At 42.0% G+C, this 22,393-nt stretch overlaps 1 protein-coding gene across 2 annotated transcripts in view; it reads left to right on the top strand.

Annotated features, from left to right (window-relative positions):
- LOC139329695 (capping protein, Arp2/3 and myosin-I linker protein 3-like) overlaps window positions 1–8,367 on the top strand; it is a 30,203-nt gene extending 21,836 nt beyond the window's left edge. Inside the window, exons 30-40 of one of the 2 annotated variants that reach the window (XM_070960010.1) lie at window positions 197–263; window positions 559–746; window positions 1,062–1,141; window positions 4,213–4,386; window positions 4,925–5,123; window positions 5,220–5,976; window positions 6,086–6,192; window positions 6,338–6,455; window positions 7,027–7,098; window positions 7,268–7,375; window positions 7,718–8,367. In XM_070960010.1, coding sequence (XP_070816111.1) covers window positions 197–263; window positions 559–746; window positions 1,062–1,141; window positions 4,213–4,386; window positions 4,925–5,123; window positions 5,220–5,976; window positions 6,086–6,192; window positions 6,338–6,455; window positions 7,027–7,098; window positions 7,268–7,375; window positions 7,718–7,758 — 1,911 coding nt within the window. In that variant the 3' untranslated portion in view covers window positions 7,759–8,367. The remainder of the gene's footprint in view (window positions 1–196; window positions 264–558; window positions 747–1,061; window positions 1,142–4,212; window positions 4,387–4,924; window positions 5,124–5,219; window positions 5,977–6,085; window positions 6,193–6,337; window positions 6,456–7,026; window positions 7,099–7,267; window positions 7,376–7,717) is intronic. The other variant, XM_070960011.1, reaches the window with a different exon arrangement.
- Window positions 8,368–22,393: the final 14,026 nt, after the last annotated feature.

The following is a 22,393-nucleotide window of genomic DNA, read 5'->3' as shown; positions in this document are numbered from 1 at the left end:
ATCTAAGCCTTGACATTTGAACAGCACTTTACCTCATGTGTATTTAAAAGTGAATTAATTTGACAAAGCTCCACTGACAAAAGTCACTGATTGGCTTGTGCTACTTGACATGCTTACTTGGTCCATGCTTGTGTGTCTTACTCTCATACTATCCCTCAGCATCTCAGTATGTTTTATTTGTCATTTTTTCTCCCAGGACACAATAGCCATTAAGAAGCGCAGCTCGAGAACAAGACGAATACGACCCGTCTCCACCAGGCTGAGTGAGTACTGCTGTATATCCTCTTAGCTCTGACCCCATCCTGTCACTTTTGGGGCTACATTAGTGTGTTTTCTGGTGACTCTCTTATGCCCATTTCCCCTCTCTCATTCTGAGAAGTATATAAGATATATATTTAAACATATAAGTCAGTATATCTGACAGCGGTGGCTGATTGTTCTGGAGCTGACAGAAACGACGGCTCCCTGCGATTCCCACGTCTTGTCTCCTTGACTGTGCCTTCGCCTTCTCAGTTTCACATCCTCTATAATCCTTTCATCGCTCTGCGCTGCCATCAGGTCTGTGTGACGACTCCAGCTCCTCTCCACCTCCCTCTGTGCCATCGTACTCCTCGCCGCTGTCCCGCTCGGCGTCCTGGGAGGGCCTGTCAGAGCTACCTACACAGGGTCTGCCTCTCCATCATGTGACGCGGGTTCGGCCGAGGCCTCCGCGGAGGCACAAAGGAGGGCACATCCCAGCGGAGACGGTATGTGTGAGTTTATTGCCTGTACTTGATCTATCTATCTATCTATCTATCTATCTATCTATCTATCTATCTATCTATCTATCTATCTATCTATCTATCTATCTATCTATCTATCTATCTATCTATGCATAATTCTCCTTGCTGGCAGAGAATCGTGTCTGTCAGAGGTAATCTATACAAAGTGAATGGCTGCAATTGGATTGTGTGACCTCACTGAAGCCAGTGTAATCCATTTGTTTTATTGCATACAGAACATTTACAAATCAAACCCAGCGCAACTAAACTGACCTCTATAAAACAAATGTGTGTGTGCAGCACTGCAGTGAAAATGGAGGAATAAGCCCTCTCGATGATGGACTCCCAGATTTTTATACTAAAAGAGTTCTCCCCGACAGGTAAGAGTTTCTTTTACTGTCTCCACTTTCACACTTGTGAATCTGTATTTATGTGCATCTCTTCTCACAGAGCACCTCCTCCATTTACATGCCCTAACTACAAATAACATTTACTCTAATTTACTGCCGTTTCTCAAAGCATGCTGCCAGTTGTTTGATTGAGTTCCTACTTTCGAAGCAGTCATTTGCTTTCCATTTATTTCACTGTTTTGAGATTGCTTCAGATGGACAATTCCTCACAGTGAGGATTTTGTCACCTTTAAGCTATTGCTTCGCGATACTGCAGTTGCACAAGTTTTGAAAATTGTTTCAAGGATGTCCAATAGAGTCAGCTGCTGAACAAGAAGAAGAAATCAGAATCAGAATCAAAGCTTTATTGCCAAGTGCAATTTTACACATACGAGGAATTTGCCTCAACCTTTTCAAGTTAAGACGGTTGCTTTTGTTTGTCTACTCAGTGTGATTTCCCAGGAATGTAACTTGTGAACAAAATGCTTTTTTTGCAATGAACACCTGCAGAAATCTCAGTTGTGAGAGTGTCTTTAAATACACCAGCAAGGTTGAAATCACTTTAATCAATAATAGGGAAGCATTCAAAAATGTATAGTGTGCTTTGGGAGAAGTCAGCAGTGTACTGAATACAAATCTATAGCAAAGGTAGCTTAGGGGAATAACAGAATGTGAGTATGTACGCTGTAACTCCAATAAGAGGATTTTTCATCCTTTGCTGTAATAATTCCAATGTGAGTGTATTACAAAAGGGAAACTGTCTCAGTAGCAAACCACACAGTACGAACATTACACCAGTAAAAGCAGCTGTGATAAATGAGGCTTCAGTGTTACTATTATTCATATAGCACTTTCCAAAAACAAGATGCAAAGTGCTTTACAACGACAGGAATTACCAGTTAGATAATAAATAAAAGTAGAACTGATGTAGTAAAAACAAGTTAGGGAATAAAACAGAAGAGTGATTGATGCTGAAAAGGTGCGTTTGAGCGTTGACAGGTTTTAGCCTTAACCTTGACTTTCTGACAGACCTCTGCCGGAGGATCTCAGGCTGCATTCAGGGGTTAGTAAGTCAGTGATATAATCAGGGTCCAACCCCAAATGAGCTTTTCTCATTAAATTTGTATAATCAGTTCTAAAACATACAGATAACCAGTGTGGAGGTGCTAAAAAGGCCTTATGTGGACTCTTCTGTTGGGTCGTGTGAGTTGTCTGGCTGCAGCATTTTGAGCTAAAGTTTGAAGAAAGATCTCATTTTAGAGATATTTCGAAGTACCAATTGAACGACTTCACCTGTTGGTCAAAGTTAAGTTTGTCATCAAAGATAACACTCAGATCTCACTGCTGGGTTTTGATACAACAGGATGCAGAACCGAAGTGAGAGGCTTGTGATTTATCAGAGTTCAACTGGCAACAGACATATAACCTTGGTTGATGCCTTCAGTGGCAAACTTACCAACACAGCTCCAAGATATCTGTCTGGATTAGATTTGAAGTGATCGCTTATTCCTTAAGTGTGATCTTTTCATGAGAAACAAAAGGAAGGTTATGAAATGTAACATGAGCAGCAAGTCAAGATTGCTACATTTCCTAATTAAATCTTATTCAATGGCATTTGAACTCACATGACACCTGTGATCACATTCACACGATCAAACATGTTATGTACTGACTTAGAGTGAGAAAAAAAAAAAAATGTTATTCAGACCATATAAATCAATGATTCTGTCTCTTCTGTGTGTTCAAACACATTTCCCGAGGCTTTATTTTAACAGGCTTATGTTTAGGTTATTGCTTTTCATAATTCAAGAAGCGTGGTTGTGCTTGTCTGACCAGTGTGCTGTCTGTCTTTGAAGTAATCTCCTGGCGAGGTTCAGCTTGTGTAGCGCATCCTGCGGGCTGCTTGTACATTCAGAGGCTATTGAATCTGCTGTCCGTCATCTCTGCTGAAGTGAAACATTAATTTTGTCACTCTTTGATGATTAGCGAAGCTGGAACTGGCTGTTTGGAGCGTTTGGGGCTGTGTAACAAGATGTGATTGGTTGGTTGGTGACTGCATGCTGTTGATCAGAGGAGTCTGTATGTTAGAATGTTACAACCCTGATTTCAACAAAGTTGGGACGCTGTGTAAAACGTAAATAACAACAGAATGCAGTCAACTGCAATTGAACTGTGTTAACAAAGTATCCCTGAGTCCATGTAGTAGTATCATGTGTTCACCAAGTGGTGAACCTGGCTTCATCCTCGCTTGTGAACGACTAAGCCTTCTTTCATACCCAATCATGATACTATCACCTGTTACCAATCAGCCTGTTTACCTGTGGAATGATCCAAACAGGTGTTTTTGGAGCGTTCCACATCTTTCCCAGTCTTTAGCTGCTTGTTTGAAACGTGTTGCTGCATCAAATTCAGAATAAGCACACATGATTTACAAAAATCAATGAAGCTGATGAGGTGAAACATTAGATTGCTGCCTTTGTGCTGTTTTCAATCGAGTATGTGTTTAAAAGGATTAGCCAATGATGTTTTATTTATGTTTTACACAGCGTCCCGATTTTTTTTTTAATCGGGTCTGCAGTTGATTGGATGTGGCTGTGGTGGAAGTCATTTGCAGACAGTGATTTTGTTAAATTTGCGATCAGTCTGCTTTGGAAATGAATGTTTAGCCCGACAGCAATCATGCAAAGCCCCAAAAAAGCTGCAGAGCCATCAGTGTGACCCTTTAATGTACAGATGTTCAGATGTTTGGTAAGCCTTTTATTTTGGCGGCGGTGAAATTCAGAAGCAGCAGCAGCAGCAGCAGCAGCGACAGCTTATCAGAATAATGTTCCTCCCTTCCTTGCTGCAGATTGTCAGGTTAAGTCAGTGCTTTTAAATGCAATTTAGTTAAATCATTGTGTACTGTGAGGCGTAACCTAGCAACGCTCGAACCGCCGAGTGCGGCATGGATGGCTGTGATGAATTCAATGACATCCCAGCAGCGATGACTGGCGTGGGCGCACAAGATGATTGTACCGGACTGGAGCGTATGTGTGACATCCAACCTCTCTCACCTCTTTCAGTCAGCTCTCCTCTCTGCACAAAGCTCACTCGCTGAGGAGGAAGAAGAGGAGAAACATGCTGGCCATTTTCGGTTTCCGCAAGAACCGCAACCAAAGTTTGTCCAATCAGGGGCCGGAGTCTGAGGCGGAGGTTTACGGAGACGGGTGTCAAACGGTTGCTACAGCACCCACAGGGTTCGTGCATGCACTAACACAACACACACACTCCATTTAAAAAGACCTTGAATAGACAATGTAATGCCCATGCGATGCAGTCAATAACAATACTCCACATCACAAATGACTTACTCCTTCTTCTCCCATATTCTGCTCCACCGCTTCACATTTTCTGCTCTTATCTCTTCTTGGTTCTTATATGGCCAATCAGCAGCACTGAACTCCATAAATGCGCTGACAAATATCGCTCTAAATCTCCCTCATTTCTTTGTTGAAACAAGAAATGGCTGATAGCTGCCAAAGTGCAGGCGGGCTGATACCAGCGTGTGTGCACAGATGTAGATGACAGCCGGTGGCTCCGATTCTCAGCCAAGTGATTAGAAACGAACACGCTGCATGTCAAATACGGATCAGGAAGGCTGGTTTCTGCCAGAAAAGTGATACTTCCTAAATACATTGTTCTCAGAAGTTTGTTACATATTAGTCTTAATTCCCTTATTCTGAATGTGTGGAGACGTCAGCAGGTCTAACGTCGTCAGTGTCCTCTAACTTGCAGGACGGCCACAGAGAATGTATACACGCTCCTTCAGCCTCCGAGAGCCGCTGCCAGAGCTGGATCTCCCGGCGAAGGGGCTGATGGGAGAACGAACGATCACCAGGGGAAAAATACGCTTGTTTTGAGTCCGCCACCAGTGCCGGGCATCCCTCACCCGGGCGTGGGAGGAAGTAAACACCCCTTTTATTCTCCCAGAGAGGTACAGTCAGCCTGACTCACCACAAGCATTCATTTTACTGAAAGTTTGCCTCTGATGCGATCTTTGCTCTGGCCTCCTCCTGTTGTGTTTTGACAGAAATCCGAAATGGATGCTGTGTTTGAACAGCCGGTGGAGACAGACAAGTACTGGGTGGACGACAAACAGAGGACGACAGAGGTCCTGCAAGCAGACAAGCCGTGGATAGAGGCGAGGCAGAGTGATCAACACGGCGAGAAACACGGAGACAGACAGCGGTTTGATAACAGGCTGCAAGAAAGAACTTTTGGAGAGCCGAGGACAACGGACAGACAAACAGACAGGTACTGGACTGAGAGCAGACACCCGGACAGACACGTGGACAGACAGTGGACTGTTGACAGACACACCCAGCGGCAGATTGACAGAAAGATGGAAAGACAGTGGATGGGCGGCAGACAGATAGACAGGTCGTGGTCGGAGAACAGGCCGACGGACATACAGGTGGACAGTCAGTGGACCGAGAGCAGACATCAGAGCAGGAAGGCAGAGAGACAAGTGCAGGGGCTTCATTTGGCTCAAAGGCCGCTGCCGCCATACCCGTCGGAAAGGACGCCTTCGCCAAAACAGGAAACGGATCCTCTGAAGAGCGCAGAGGCAGCAGCTGCAGACTGGCATCAGCAGGACATGCAGGGAGACAGACTGGATGCTGGTGGAGGCTTTACGGAGGGGTGGAGGAGCTTTGGAGGAGGAGGAGGAGGAGGAGGACGAGCTGCTCCCAGTGCATCCAAACCCGACCCCCCTCCACAAAGCAGTAAACCAACCCTGTCCAAGCTGAGGCAGAGACATCGGCTCGAGAGCTCAGACGCTCTACCAGGTACGTCGCTGCCGTCCACGTTTAGGCTGGAAAGAGATGTTAGCTTCAGGTTTCGAGTGCGTTCGTGGCCTCAGTGTGTGAACAAACCACAAAGCTTTTTCACCCGCAGGTACAGAGGAGGAAGGAGAGGCAGAGAAGGATCCTGGAAAGATGGAAAAGAAAGAGAGAGAAAGAAGAAGAGACTCGGAGGGTCAGCCTCCTCCGATTCCAGAAAAGGTGTGCGGTTTATCCATGCATGGCTGTTTGTGTGAAATAATCTGTCACAGCGTGCACACGCCCGTCAGTGGTGCCTGGAAATCCAAAGCAAATTTGCCAGTTGCAAATGATTTGTTCATGTTTTCTGTTCCGATCCGAAAAACAGCCAAAGACGTCCTCGTATGTGACTTTTCCAGCCAACGAGAGGAACTTACCTCCTCCTCCTGTGCCGCCTCCTGTTCACAAGCCTGTGCACGGATTACCAGACAGAGCCGCAAGTCAAGGTAACTCCAGCGACAACACAAACAAGTCGAAGCAGGTGACACATGTAGAACGGGTAAATAGCTCAGTTGTGTTGACATTCCCATCAGATGCCTGTCTGACTTTGATACCACAGTAAACATTTTGTCATGTGTTATTTCCTCCTTATATATCAAAAGTAGCTCAAAGTTTCACCTCATCAGCTTGACTGATTTTTGTAAATATTTGTTTATTCTGAATTTGACGCTCCTTTCAAACAACTTGGTACGGGAGCAACTAAAGACTGAACGCTCCAAAAACACCTGTTTGGATCATTCCACAGGTAAACAGGTCAATTGGTAACAGGTGATAGTATCATGATCGGGTATGAAAGGGGCATCCTGGAAAGGCTCAGTCGCTCACAAGCGAGGATGGAGCGAGGTTCACCACTTTGTGAACACATGATTGTTTAAAGGAGATTACTGCATGGGCTCAGGAGCACTTAACTGGTAAAAACAGTTTGTTTGCAAATGAAAGCAATATGACATATATTTGCCCTGAGCATCACAAATATTACACTGTAACACACGTTTTTCTCTCTTGAATGTTGTTCAGGTGAAGAAGGATTGAGACCTCAGGCCCCAGTGAAACCGCAGAGAAGCAGAAAGGCCATGTCCTGTGACGCAGGTACAGCTGCTCTCTCCCGCCTCACAGATACTGTTATCGTTGACCCAACAGGCTGTGATATATCCGTGTTGGGAAATTGTGCATCTACGTTGATCTGCGTGTAAAGCGTCTGTATCTGACTGTTGTTGTTGTTTCTAATTGTTGTTTTTTTTGTCCTCACTTAACTCAGGCACTGACAGGGAAAGCCCTAATAACGTTGAGAAGCCCCCAAATCGCAAACCCCCCGTGAAAAAACCTAGACTACCCCAAAACAGAAATAAGTCACTGGACTTGTCTGGTACATGTCTCTCTGTTTTTATTTATATATATATCTATATATATATGTGTGTGTGTGTGTGTGTGTGTGTGTGTGTGTGTGTGTGTGTGTTTGTGTGTTGCAGATGTCACACGATGTAAGTGCTAATCAAACACCACAGCATGAGTAACTATTGTGGAACATTATGATTTAATTGCTGTCTATAAAAACTGAAAATTCAACAATAATCCAGCGGAAACTTTCCCGAATGTTTCCAAATGTTGTGCACCCACAGCTGAGCAGATGCCAGTATTGATCAGCCACGGCGATATATCAATTATTTCTGCTGCTAATCGGGTTCCCGCCCTGTTCTGTCCTTTACAGACAGCCTCAACTCAGCCCCCGGTCACAGCGAGCTGTTGTGATGCCCGAGAAATTCACCCGCCGCTGGCCAGCCGACGCGTTGTCATGACAACTGTGGACCATTTCATCCAACGAGGAAACAAAGAAAAGCGTGCGAGGAGCGGAGAGCCAGAGAGAAAATGTCCAACAGCGCGACATGACAGGCACCGGAGAGCATCAGTCACTCGCTTCTGTTGAAACACTCACCTCCCTGAATGTCACTTCCTCCCTCCGTGTTCTGTCTTTGCTTTCCTCACACGAAAACCCGCTCGACTCTTTTTGTGGTGTTTTAACGGTATTTGCTACTTTAGAAAACCCAAATGATCATCGTCTTTTGTGCTGGTGGACGGTGGGCCGAGTGTTCGAGCATTGTGGCTTTTTGCTAGACGGAAAAAAAAAAGTCTTTGTTAGAATGTGATTTCTTAAATCTGCAGTGCATTTCTGACCGCTGATACAGTCGATTGCCTTGGTTGACACTTGAAAATGAGTTGCTTCTTATCAGATGAAACTTGATTATTTATATCTAGTTTTGCTTTCAGGAACTGAAAGGTAATATATTTTATAGAAAAAAATAAATATTATGTATGAGCACCCTTACTGTATGAATAAAACACTATTGGAAAACAACTGTGACTCTTGCTGTGGCTGCGTTTTTTACGAATTACTGTCGGCTGTTGGCTCAGCCTGGATGTGATTCTTATCTGTGCAGTTACTAAATCATATCATATTAGATTTACTGTTTCAGTTCAGCATTAACACCCAACTGTTAAAAGGCTGTAGAAAGTATTTCCTCTGCAAAAGGAGTGTGAATAAAGGGGCTTACATTCATTAGGTGGGCAGAAACAGACTCTAAATGAATGCTCATGTTGCAGCGTGTTGTCAATAAGCAGCTAGTTTTCTAACAAGTTCTCCATGTCCTCCTGACTACCAGTAGTTCAAATTTGTCCTCTGAGGAGGAGATTTGTGAACCTGAATATCTCCCACTCACTGCATACCACTGAATTAACTCCTTTTGCTATCTACAGAGAACATTTAGAGCTTTTCAATGATACCAGATGTGAAGGGGTGGGCTTTCTTACCTTTCTCTTTCTCATTAAGGAAAATGGCGTCCATCAGCGCAAGTGCACTTTATGGGAAGAGGAAAATTAAGTGCATAATGCTTTTTATTGAGCAAATTTTGGCTTGAAATGTTGTTGGCATATTTTAGATAAAAACAAGTTAAAACATTGTCTGAATTATTTTAATTGTATTTTAGCATTGTATTTGTTTAGTGTGTCCTAAAAAAATGTTTTCAGTATTCTAATTACCTTGCAAAGATTGGGGAATTTTTAAAAAAATGTGATTGGACAATGTTCCTTTACCTGGTAGTCAGAAGCATATCAGCTTAAAGGTCCTGTTTGTAGGATTCAGTGGCTCCTCCAGGCATGTAGGAGAACCTCCAGCGGCTGCTAAAAACACCAAAGTCCCTCTCTGCACTATTTGTCTGTTCAAGGCGACGGTGGAAACATGGTGGACTCTCTCTGTAGATATAAAGGGCTCATTCTACGGTGACGAAAACACAGTATTTCTTATTTTCCGGTGATTTTACACTAATGAAAACATAATTGTGAATATATCATTCAGCCAATAAATCCAACACACTGTGCCTTTAAAAAGTGATAATATGTCAGTGTGTTTCAGGCTTAGCACTGCTGCCCCCTTGTGGCCAAGAAGGTCAATTACAGGCACAAAGTACACATAAACTGCAAACTGCAAGCCTATAGGTATTGGTAATTAATGACATTTTAATGATCACACTGAAAAGTGAAATAATTGAGCTTATCAAGTGAAAAAAATCAGGGTTTTAAAGTAACAAGCCTCCGACTGACTGCTCTGATCTCCACGATCTCAGGTGGATGCTAAATTTACTTCCTGGCTTCAGAAATGCCCTCCTCCTGTTGGCATGGCAACCTCACATATTCATGGAAGTCAAAGAACAGCAGGGGGCGACTGATGCTTACAAATGAAGCAGCCACATGCACACACACACACACACACACACACACACACACACACACACACACACACACACACACACACACACACACACACACACACACACACACATTGATTTGAGTAGAGCAGCAGTCTGGCAGGGTTGTCATTAGCAACTGTGCCATGACCTTTTCTCTAAAGATTGTGTAATGAGTCAGAAAACTGCCATCGAGCGAGGAGATCTCTGCGGTGTCTGGAAATGGAGATAAAGAGGTCGTTTTCCCACCAAGTCGGTGGTTTTTGAATGTTCCACGTGTAGATTTTGTCACACATGTTCGGGTGTGGACCTGAAAACAGCTCTCTGTCCGTCTCTCCAGGTGTTGGCAGCTCAGATGAGGGAGATGCTGCGTGTGCAAACCTCAGCTGATCTATTTGATCATTCATCCATATCCTTGTTAATTCATTACCGCAGGTTTCCAGATAAAAGATGATTTAATATCCTGTCCTGCATCCAGTCTCTCCTGGAACGATTTAACATCTCAGATTTTGATTTATGGTGAGATTACAGACAGTGTTTTGGCAGGCTTGGCAACAATGACTTCATAACAGTACAGTGAAATATAAGCAGGATGTTGGTTTGAACTTTTACCCCCACGCCACCTCAGATGAGATGTGGAATCCACCTTGGTGACTCTCTGCAATGAAATCCCCCTAAATGAATGAGTCCACTGTTATTGATGACTACAGCTGCAGTTGCTTTGAGGCGATCAACAGGCTGAGAGTTTGTATATTTTACCCAAGATGACCAAGAACACAGAACTTAAGATCATTCGGTTTGACTTCAGCTCCTTCCTTTTTAATTTTTCACAGTTTTCAAGCAGGATTTTTTTGCTAAACACTCAGGCTTTTATTCTGCACACATTAAACTGTTATGTTCGTTCAGATCAGGGTGTGTCCCAGAGCAGCCGATGCCTGTTTCATGCTCAGCAATTACGGATTAAATGCCTTGCTCAATGGTATCTCAATAAATGTTCTTCAGGGATTATTACTTTTTTGTTTTCATTCATTTTTTTTAACAAAATCACACAAATTTCCTGACAAAACTAAGCAAAAGTGGCAAATCAGAGGTTCAAGCTGCACCCACAGGAGAATTTCTTCTGCATCCTCACACCTGAAATCTGAACTGAAACAGGCTGCAGCGAGCATCACCCGGCCGGGTTGCATGCTGCACCGTATTCCTTACGGCTGATGGGAAGACACATCACATCACACAGGAGGCGCCCGAACACATCCTACACTTCTCATCATTCTTCTGCAGTTACCAAGCAACATGATCACATAAAGGCCGAGGGAAGAGAGGAGCTGGAGAGAGAACATGTGTGGGTAGAGGAGAAAGATGCGTGAAAATAAAAGGATGCAGGCAGTCCAAAGAAATGTGCATGACTGTGCTCACACAATAACCCCCCCTCCCCATGTCCAAATCCTCCCCCCTTAATTCCGGGTTGAAGGAGGATCCACCGTTTGTGAGAAAAGCCCTTAATGACTTGTGAAGTTCAGTTCACGTTAGAAAGACGCAGCATAAAACTTAAACGCTATTTACTTCTGCATTCAGTAAATCTACTAAAATTGTCTGTTATAACCATTTAATCCAGAGTGAGCTTGTTTAACATCTTCCTCCATGCTGTCAGAGCATGAACAGGCTGTGAAAGTCTATTTGCATGTGGATCCTCACAGCAGGCCTGCTGGATGATATTCGTGCCACAGCAGTTACATGGGAAATGACTCATGAAAGCAGGCAATGATAAGATGTAGTGTAATTTAACGTAATTACAGCCATGTCTACAAAAGGTCATAAGTGAGCTGTTCGGCTAGGTCGTCACCTTATGGCCCGGCAGCCTGTTTGTTATACAGAGCAGCTCAAACAGCAGCAGCTGCAGGTGAGCGGCGGCTAATCAACATGTACGCCTGACCTGCATGGCAACTGGCTACAGCTAATCAGGATTATGAAATTATATTATGTAAGTGCAGTTAGGAGGACGTGTGAAGAAAGTTTTTTCTGCTCTTTGCTACAAAAAAAGTGCCATCACAGGTGAAGGCAGAGAAATGTGCAGAGGAGTACAACAAATTCATGAATTTCATGAATCTAAAATAAACGAGCCAAAAATGCTTTCATAAGTATTTTTATACAACTCTAAGAATCTACAGCCATGCTAGCACCTCTGTGATGCTTTATGCTAATGCACCCATGCTAGCTCACTGTGATAACGCTAACATTCTGAGGTTAAGCATGTTTACTGTGCTAGGTGCTAAAATATTAGCATGACATTAGCAACATTTGCTAATTAGCATTAACCACAAAGTACAGCTGAGGCTCATTATTTTTGCAGACACAAACAAAAGTATGGGACTATTTAAAATTTTGGCCTGATGATGGCGCTAGAGGGAAAGTAAAGGGGACGTTAACCTGTTTGTCAAATTTCATTACTATTAATCTAATAGTCATTGAAAAACTTAAAACCACAAATGTTAACCTCCTGGTGGCGCTACAGGAAAAGCAGTATTAAACCCACCAAATGACAAACGTTAGCAGATAGTTTGTACTGACTTCAATTAACCAAAAATACATAAAAGCATTAGTTGGGTGCAAAGTCCACATTAAACCATATGTTGAAACTGGTTGGTTTGAAGCTGCATTGATGTTTGGTTCTGTTGGGATCTGAGATCTGTGTCCTCCTGTCTGTCTCCATGTGTTTCCTCTGTGTCGTGTGCGTTCTCTCCCTCTTCCCTCTGTGGGTGCTTTTCATTACATTTAATTGTGCCTCCTCGTCTCCTCTCTCCTTCGTCGACCCGGAAGTCGTTTCCCCTCCGCCATGATGAAGGATCTTCCAATTGCTTAAATGCACCTGAAGGAGACGAGAAGCGAGGAGAGAGGAGGCTTCTGAAGGAGATCAGAGTGAGGATACACCGGTGTAGCCTACGCGGAAGTCTTTTATTATTTAAGGGGCGTGTCGTATGTGGCACACGTTTGAATCATGGCGGGAGCAGGTCTTCACAAATGTAATCTTGATTCTTGTTTCAACTGTGTCCTTTTAACAATTGTATCTGTCACCAAGAAATTAATGAAAATTCTTGGTATATATATACAGTTTTTTAAAGCAAGGCTTCAAGGCTGTTGGTTTAATCTACCACACACCCGTCCTCTGTTATGCCTCTAACGGCATATAATTGAAACCTCATCAATAGCAATCAGGAGTAGAACAGTGTGACTGCAGATCTGACCATAATATCACGTTTTACAGCTTTTACAGCTGTGCAAACGTCATCAGTAATTGACGTCGCTTCGGACTGACGCTGTGGAGCGAGGATTTTCGTTTCCTCCGTCCTCACGTCCCTTCCTCACATACCTCTTTCATGTCCTCGCTGGGCGGAGCTAAGACGCGAGGAGAGGAAGCGAGTGGAGGAGACGAGGAGACCAATTTATGTAATGAAAAGCACCCTGTGTCTTTGTCTGAGCTGAGCTGGACGCGGTCACATGCTCCTCCCTCCAACCCACCTGCACACCTGTGGCTCATCACTAATCACCTGCACAGTATAAAAACCCCGGTTCTTCCCTCCAGTCTTCGCCAGAATGTCACTTATCCTCAGTGGCATTTTGTCTCGGCTCTCCTTTGAAACTACTTTGTTGATTCACCCCGTGTTCTGTACTAGTGCTCTTACTCCTGTGCTTTGTCTCTGTCCCTGAGTCTCTCGAGCCCAATAATCTTTGAACACTTTGCTACACAATAGCGACGAGGCTAACAGCTAAAAATAGCTAACGCTAAGTGATGTTGAGTGATGAAACTGTCAGCTACATCATGATTATATAACTGTACCCTATTATTTGCCAGAGGAAATTCTTGCATGATAACAAACACATAATGATATCCTACACTGGCAAACTGTTATGAATTAGTAGATGCTAATTAGAAAGTTATCGAACTCTATATATTTGGAAGCCAACACTATAATGTCAGCTTTGCTAGCCTTATAACAGCGTAAAGCTCGGTTGGCGTTAAGTGTGTGTACTGTTACAGGAGTAGTTTGTGTATTATTGGAGACATAAAACAGCCCGTATCTTACAATGGACTTTATACCTACTAAAGGCCAGTTGTAAGATTTAAAATGTAATTTGTGCCTATGCTGGATTTACTTCAGATGGTGCAACATAAAAATGTCAGTAGAGCATAAAGTCCATCCTAAATTAGATATTCCGTTCATTCTAAACTACGTATGAATTTACAGACAGCTGCAACCCAGTGCTGGTCAATTCAAGGTCATCTTAAAGCCAACTTGTCCTTCAGACATAATTCTTTCCAATTGCAGAGTATCAGATTAAGCCACTGAGGGGGTTTCAGGTGTTTTCCACTGCTGGAGTGGAACTTTCCTCACTGTTATTAGGCCATAAAGGCAATAAATTGACTATGAAATCTCCTTAATGTGTTCAGTGTCTCTGTTGTGTCAATCTTGGGGTCAGGATACAACGTAGGTACACTACATAATGTGGACATCTCAGATGTCTCTATATATCTCCACACCCACTTCTTTCTACCCATGCTTAATGGTTTCATTGGAGGGAGAGATCAGTCTTTGTAGTCTGTTGTTTAGGAAAGCTACTGTTAGGGTTAGGTTAGTTAGGGTCTTTTCAGTGCTGGAAATGTCTCAGATAGTGCTATGAATTATGGGTTTATCCATGTATATAGATTTAATTATCGGAACTGGTGGCAATGTCCACGGGCCTACATTTGTCTCCCTCCAGTCTCAATCAATGAACTTTGTGATCAGCTAAAACTTAAATGTTCTTAGACTGGTTGTTCAGTAGTAAGAGTGACAGAGCCAGACCACCTTCTGACTTGTATTTATGTATTTGGATGACTTTGTAATCACAAGAAAATGAATTGATCTTTATTATAAATGCAATGGGAGTGAATGGGAGCTTTGAAACACTGCAGTATTAGACTTTAATGGATGTGCATCCTATTATGATGACCATAAGTCAATCAGTGTGCAATGTTCACAAAATTAAATATATAAAAAAGAGTTGTGAACACAATGGGAATGAATGGGCCTCCATAGATAATATATAGTGCAATATATAAATCATAATAAGCCATAAGCTGCATGTATCACCATAATGACTTTAAAGCTGATTAATATATAACAATGAGCATCAGTGGAGTCTGTAGAGTAACCTCTGTCTGAGATATAAATACAACGGATGTCTATAGGATTGTATTACAATAATAATGATTCATTATTCAGTTATCAATAAGAACAATCACACCACCACCCACAAAGAAATGCATATGACTTGATATGACTCATCTTGGTAGCATTATAGCTGTGGGAGGAAACAGTCTTTTAAAAAAATCTTGTTTTCCATGAGCAGCAGATTAAATGTGTCAACTTAAGCAAATTTCATGAAAATTGCAGAAACGGTAAAAAAAATATAATTTTTTAAAAAATCAAATATTTATAACCCGTTAATGAGAACTGTTTAAAGGGACGCTGCATTTGTGCTGTGGTGTCCTTAAACGTCCCACCACCATGAACCCTTGGTTATCATGAATGCTGTTCGACCACTTACACACAAATACACACAGTTTTAGACACAATATGTATACGCACACATGCATATGTATGACACAAGCAGGAAGAGGAATGAATCTGAAATGCTGCACAGCCCGTGTGCATCATAATGTTGCAGCTGGACATAACTGCAGATGTACTGCGGAGGAGTTACAGCCTCCTCTAACTAAAGTTCATCACTACAGCAAATACACGGATTCAAATGTGCTTTTTCTTGTCTTCTTCTTCTCTCAAAAATGTCCCTGTTCGAACTTTCTGATGACAGTCTGTGCACGTTTTATTGTTAAATCTGACGCATCAATAATTTTGACAGGCTGTCGTCCCAAAATACGACATTCGTCTTGGGTTTTAAGGGCCTGTTGCACTAGAAATTACAGTAAAATATCATAATCCTGCAAAGAGGATGATGAAGAATCAGGGCAACAATGAGATGAGACGAGGAGGGGTGGAGAGAGGGAGTGAATTAACAGCTTTAGTGTCATCTCTCAGTCTGGGAGAGGAACCAAAGTATCGACCACCTTAATCTGTTTATCCTGCTCTTCCTCCTCCTCCTCCTCATCCTCCCTAACCTCCGTCTCTGTCTGCTGCCACCCCCTGATTTCCATCTCTGTTCATGTTTTTTTATGGTTGAAGTTGTCTAATTCTTTGATGTGAGCTTGGACATTTTAAACCGCCTGCCTAGATCTAGATTCACATTGCTGCTGCTGCCCATGAATGATGCAACGTTTTGAATTTCTGAAGGCAAATGAAGAGTTAATCTGCTAAACGTACCAAACCTGCTCGGACTTAAATTGGAATTTTCATCAATATGATGGCAAATAAAGGACCTGCAGAGAAGCAGCAAAGGATAATAACTTTCCCGGCACATTATAGCCTGTTTCGCGATTAAACACCACTAAATGGAAGTGATATGTTCATGATTATGCGTGTCTATTGATTTGAGGTGGGGATGCACGCTTGAGGCTGGGGTGGGTGAGGTAGCAGCTTATGTCTACATTACAGATGGTTTATGAAGCCGCTGGTATCTGTTAATCTGACACTAGTTTTAGGGGGAGAACCAGCGCTAATCCTTTGACTAGCCTGATAATTCCACTCACAATGAGACCCCACGTTTGGACAGTATGAGTAAACACACTCACACACACACACACACACACACACACACACACACACACACACACACACACACACACACACACACACACACACAAACACGAGTAAGATGGTCTGGGATGAAAATCAATAAAAGACAGTACGCAGATTAAGAGGTATGAAATGTGTAATCTGGTGGCTGCACAGTCTCAAAGTCAGACTTAAATGGGCAATTTAAAGCTTAACAGTTGAAGTGATGGATTAGAAGCCTGTTACAAAAACACTGAGATCAGAAGCAGGCAGGAGGAGGGGGAGCGAGGAAGTTCAGTGATAAACAGTGCTCCTCCAGGCAGAGCGAATATAGAATATTCACTTTGACTGAAGAGATGAATATAACAGCACGTCTCCTCTGGTCATAATGAACACTTCACAGCATGCTACGCTTGTTTTCTGTTTAAATTATACATGAATTCAATCACAGGGGGGAGAAATCAGAGAGCTGTGAGGCATCCTGTTGATATTACAGTAATGTTTCAATTCATAGTGGGTAGACAAAATAATGCAAACACGTCAAGAGACTTTAAAGGCATAGTTTTGAAGTGAGGAAACTGTTAGCTTAATAGCATAAAGGCCAGAAACGGGGAGAAGCAGCTTGCCTGCCTTTGTCTGTAGCTAACAAGAGCTATTAAAACTCACTAATATCATTTAAAATAAATCATTTAAACATGTTATTATCTGGACAGAGGCAGGTTGTTTCCCAGTCTTTATGCTAGTCTCAGATAACTGTCTTCTGGCTGCAGTGTTAGCTTCATATTTGTGGTGCAGATATCGAATCTTCACATCTTACTCTCTGCAAAAAAAGTGAACATCGCATTTTCCAAAATGTCGAACCATGCCTTTAACTGCGAAACCACATTGTTAGAATCACTGATCATTTTTGCCTGTAGTGCAGTGATGATCAACCAGCGGCCCACGGGCCATGTCCGGCTGCCAGAGCTTCACATCCAGCCTGCAGAAATTGCGCGCCTCTAGCGTTACACCAGTGGAGGAGGTCGAGTCAGTTAGCTTGCCAACCCCTTGCAATAAGCAAAAAGCTCCATAATTCATAGTTCATCCACTCTACAAAATCTGATTGTTGTCCAATTCAGCCGACTGCAGCACCGGCCAGACTACAGGAAGCAGCCTGCTAAATCTCTAAGCCTGAGGCATCAGATGGGTGTATTTTCATTGACTAACTGTTGTTAATTTGAGTCCCAAACTGAGTATTTTTGTTTGCTTTCTTAGATCCTGAAGTTTTGTTTTGTTTTTGTTTGTGCTTTTTGAGAAAAGGATTCATTCATTGGTGGTTGAACTGCGGGTTTTGGATTGCCTCTTTGGTGAATGGCTGAGAGCTTTTCCTTATGATGTATGTTGTTATCATTATGGATTTTCCATGTTTTTTATGAGTGTGCTCTCACAGATAGAGGCTCATAAAAATTACATTGATTTTGTAAAAAGTGGGAAAAGAAAAAGGATAATTAAGCCTAAAGAAATATAGTCTTTTTCATTTGATAGTCTGGTGCCCAAACTGGTAACTTGGAACAGGCCCCTGGACAAATGTACTTGTGTATCGTTGCTTTATTGGACATTACAGCTTAAAGATGATAGAAAATGAGCTCAGGGATGATGGCTGAATTCCATTTAGCTGCTTCAGTTTCAGGGTCCTGGTATCAAGCATGCTGGTTCACTATCACACTGTCATGGCTGAGTGGAGCACTTGAACAGAAAAGAGGCATTGTTAATGTTATTGATAAGTAAGAAAAAAATCTGTTTTTTATGTTAATTTTCAGCTACTTCAAACAAAATCCCATTGACTTCCACTGTAGTGGTGTGGAAGCAGGGACAGGTGTCTCAAAGCCTGGACAATGAAGCCAAAAATGGGATTTTTTTTTACACATAGTCTGGGTGAAATGACCCTTTAGAGTTATTTTTCATGAAGTATTTCTGTTATTTTTTTAGCGACCCTCAAACCTTTTTGCCAGTTTCATTATCGTTTGTGACTAATCACGCTGATTGACGATGACGCGGGATAAATCAAACCATTAAGGCATCTTTTTTTCTGATTATGGGACGCCGTCATATATGTTTTCTCACTCGGTGTGTGTGTGTTTGGTGTGTTGTGTGTGTGTGTAGAGAGTGAAGGAGACAGATCTTCAGCGCGAGGGACGGGGGGGCTCCTCTCGAGGTGAGACGTGTAAGCCTGCTGCTTGTAGCAGAGTTAGACGGGATTAGGACATGTATCTGTGGGATAAGGCTGAGTAAGTGGGACCCTACAGGCCTCCACCTGACACCATCTGTCCAAACAGTCATGGCCTGTCCTCAGCTCTGTCACTCTCTTATGTCTCTCTGTCCTGTCTGTCCAAACTCTCTTATTCACTTCTGCCTCTTCTGCTCTCTCTGGTCCTCTTTTCCAAAAAACCCTCTCCTCTGTTTGTGGTTCAGTGTTGTCCCAGGTTTCTCCCACTCCAGCACCTCCTAATTCATGACCTGCTTTGGTCTTTAGAGCCTCTCAGGGGATAAAAGGATATGAAACCAGGTTTATGGGGTGATGTAGAGGTTAACTTCCCACTGACTGAGTCGGGATAATGACAGAAGATGCTTAAAAGGTCAGTTCACCCAAATAACCAAAACATATTTTACTCACATACAAATAGTTGAGGTTTTGAGACACCCCTGCTTCCACCCCAATACAAGGGACATGGCCCCTTCTTAAATCTGTCTCAGTCCCAATAAAACTGACAGTTTGTAAGGGGGACATTTTGGGAAATATTTAGTCTTATTCACTTACTTGCAGAGATTTAATTTATACAATTTATAATTTAAGATAATGCTTATTTTTATTACACTCTTTTGTATATACTTGCTGGTTGTTGTTTTTTTTATCCTAATTCTATCTTTTACTGATGCTGCTGTAAATTGGAATTTCCCCTTGCGGGACAAATAAAGGTATATTGAATTGAATTGAATTAAATGAGAAAATAGATACCACTCTCATGTCTGTACACTGAATATGAAGTTACAGCCCGCAGGTGGTTAGCTTAGCTTAGCATAAATACAGGAAGCAGGGGGAACAGCTAGCCTTTGTGGCACAGGAAATATTATCCTTCAGAGGGAAATATTATTGTTTATATATATACACACAACATATATATATATTTAGTTGATTTTATTTTGTAGCCTTTTTATTTGTTCTTTTCTACCCCTCCTTTATATTTTTGTTGTCTATAACAGCTACATTTCTCCTACGTGAGATCGCCAAAGTTTCATCTAAAAAACCTAAACTATGCCAACATTTCCTCAGTCTAGCTTCAATGCCACTGTCATGTCTAAACTAAGTATAAAGCTAACACCAGCTGCTGGTTAGCTTAGTTCAACATATAGACTGGGAACACGGGCAAACAGCTAGCCTGGTTTTGTCCAAAGATAACGAAATCAACCCACCAGCGTATCTAAAGCTCATTAATTTTTATCTTGTTTAATTCGTACAAATACTGAATTGTACCTTTGGCATGTTGTGGTCTTATTGAGGTTCTGTGAGCTACATATGAAGCTAAAGCCACCGGTTAGCTTAGCTTAGCACAAAGACCAGAAATAGGGAAACGGCTACCCTGGCACTGTCCAAAGATACAAATATACTGTACACCTACTAACACATCTAAGCCTGCTGATTAACACATCATATCTCATTTTCTCAACCCAGACTGATCACTATTTCTTTGCCATGGGCAGGACTAGCCTTTCAAAATCTGTAGATGAGCTCAAGAAAATTCTGTGAAAGGTTGTAAAATTCAGTATATTACGTAAATCCACAACACAGCAGGACAAAATATACAACCTGCAATCAGAAAACAACCATTACAGCTTCTCACTACTACAGCCACCTCTACCCACTATGATAATCACAGTATGGCATCCCGAAGCGCTAATTACTTAAATACAACTCTAGAAACAAGGCTGCAGGAGATCAGCAAACAGTCTGTAGATCAAGCTCCACCTTGAATGTGAGGTGCACCGAGATGCATCTCAGCAGCTGCTGGACACATGAGTGCATGGCTGCAGATGCAGGAGGGGTGGTGGTGCGTTCGGCATGAAGTATGAGGTAAGTTCCTCTGTGTCTCTCCCTCTCTTTGTCCCTCACCCTCATGGGAGGCCCTGTTGGTTTAGCTGCTAAGCTTTGCCCGGAAACACAAATGATGGACAGATAGAGAGGTTAAAGTAGAGAAAGAGAGGAAGAGACTGAATGAAGAGAGTAGGTGACATATACTGTGATATATATATATATATATGTATATATATATTTTATGTGTCACTGTCTCCTAAAGAGTTATCATATTTTAAATGTCCCCTCAATATGTTCTCTGCTCATCAGGGATCCTAACTGTTGGCCAATTTTTAAATCCTGTTTATGAGTCTTGGGCTATTTCCATGAGTCAGCGTGTCTGGTTGCCTTAAAGGTTTTGTTTACTGTCCAAATCAGATTTGTGAAGGAGGCACTATTAACTCACTGATTCCTCACCGAGACGATATTAAGACACAGAGAGACTCCGGATTAACAAGTTTAGCTTTTAAGGAGCATCGAGAAACGCTTGTTGTGCATTTCTCTGATTTAAAGGGGTCAGAAAAAAACAGAATTAATTCACAGATTTCGAGCCTGAGTGTGAGAGGCAGGGCAGCGTGGAGACACGGGGGGGTTAATTTGTGAGAACAAAAAAAAAACCCTTTGTGGAAATACTGAAATCTTTAAGACAGCAGCACGACTCTGTTAAAAACTTTAAAAAGTGTCACTGCAAACAAAATGTGAAGTTATTTAGGCTGCTGATTACAGGGTCAGTTAGTTTTTAATCATTCCTCTTGAAACTAAAATCAATAATTCATTATTGCCTAAACTACATCCCAGATAGATTAAAATGAAACCACAGCGAAATACCATCTTCTCTTCAGGAAACTGGAATATATGTTGATTCTGTGCAGCAAAGGTCAAACTTCATTTTATGTCAGTTGGTTCATTAGATAAAGAGAAAACCGACTATGCACTGCTGCAGCCACTGAAAGGGCATTAAGGTGGATTCTGTATTATTACTGAATCTTCTCAGGATGTCAAGATGGCAGTTTTTAGGCTTTTATTGTTGTAGTTGATTTTGTTCCTTCATCATATTTGTGTTTAATCAAATTATAAAACATTGACAAACAACAAATGTGGAGCCAACTGGTTTCTGCAGCTCTTGGCAAAAATGATTGAGACTCATTATATTATTTGTAATTAAATAAATAATGAAAATTGAATAAAAATAAAAAATGGCTCCCAGAATCTCACTTGGGAGACCTGAGTGGGTTAATCTGGCCACAGTCGTGCAGAACGCTGCCTCCTCAGATTCCTGTCAAAGTCCCAGTTTCATGGTCAGCATCTTTACAAATTACATCTGATTTGGAAAGACGTTTGAACATCGACGCTGCTCTGGATGGTCTGTCTGTTTTTTTACTGCAAAGGCAGCGATAGAAGAAGCATTCAGATCTGTTTCTGAAGTAAAATTAGGAATAATATAGTCTCAAAATGTTTACATGCAAAAAAGTCCTGCAGGAGCATTATCAGCAAAATGTACTTAAAAAATATTAATTTTATGCAGAAACAGTCCCCCCAAACTGTTGAATAAACCGAGTAAAAAGCACATAATTTCTCTCTGATGTGTGGAGGAAAAAGAACAAAGTAGCATAAAATACTCAAGTAAAGTACCTCAGAATTGTACTTAAGTGCAGCAGTTGAGTAAATAAACTTAGTTGTTTTCCACCAGTGTTAAATGAATTTGTTAAATGATCCTAAGCACTGTCTAAAAATGTATTGTGTATCTCATGTTATAGACTTTCTGCTGTATATCTGTGGTCATGCTTGCTGTCAGGCTCAGGACAGTAGCCGTGAGTGTCCACTGTGGG

The sequence above is a fragment of the Chaetodon trifascialis genome, chromosome 4 (assembly GCF_039877785.1).
Source record: "Chaetodon trifascialis isolate fChaTrf1 chromosome 4, fChaTrf1.hap1, whole genome shotgun sequence".
Taxonomy (NCBI): Eukaryota; Metazoa; Chordata; class Actinopteri; order Chaetodontiformes; family Chaetodontidae; genus Chaetodon; species Chaetodon trifascialis.
The sequence above is the reverse complement of the archived record's forward strand: the minus strand, read 5'-3'. Positions and strand labels throughout refer to the sequence as shown.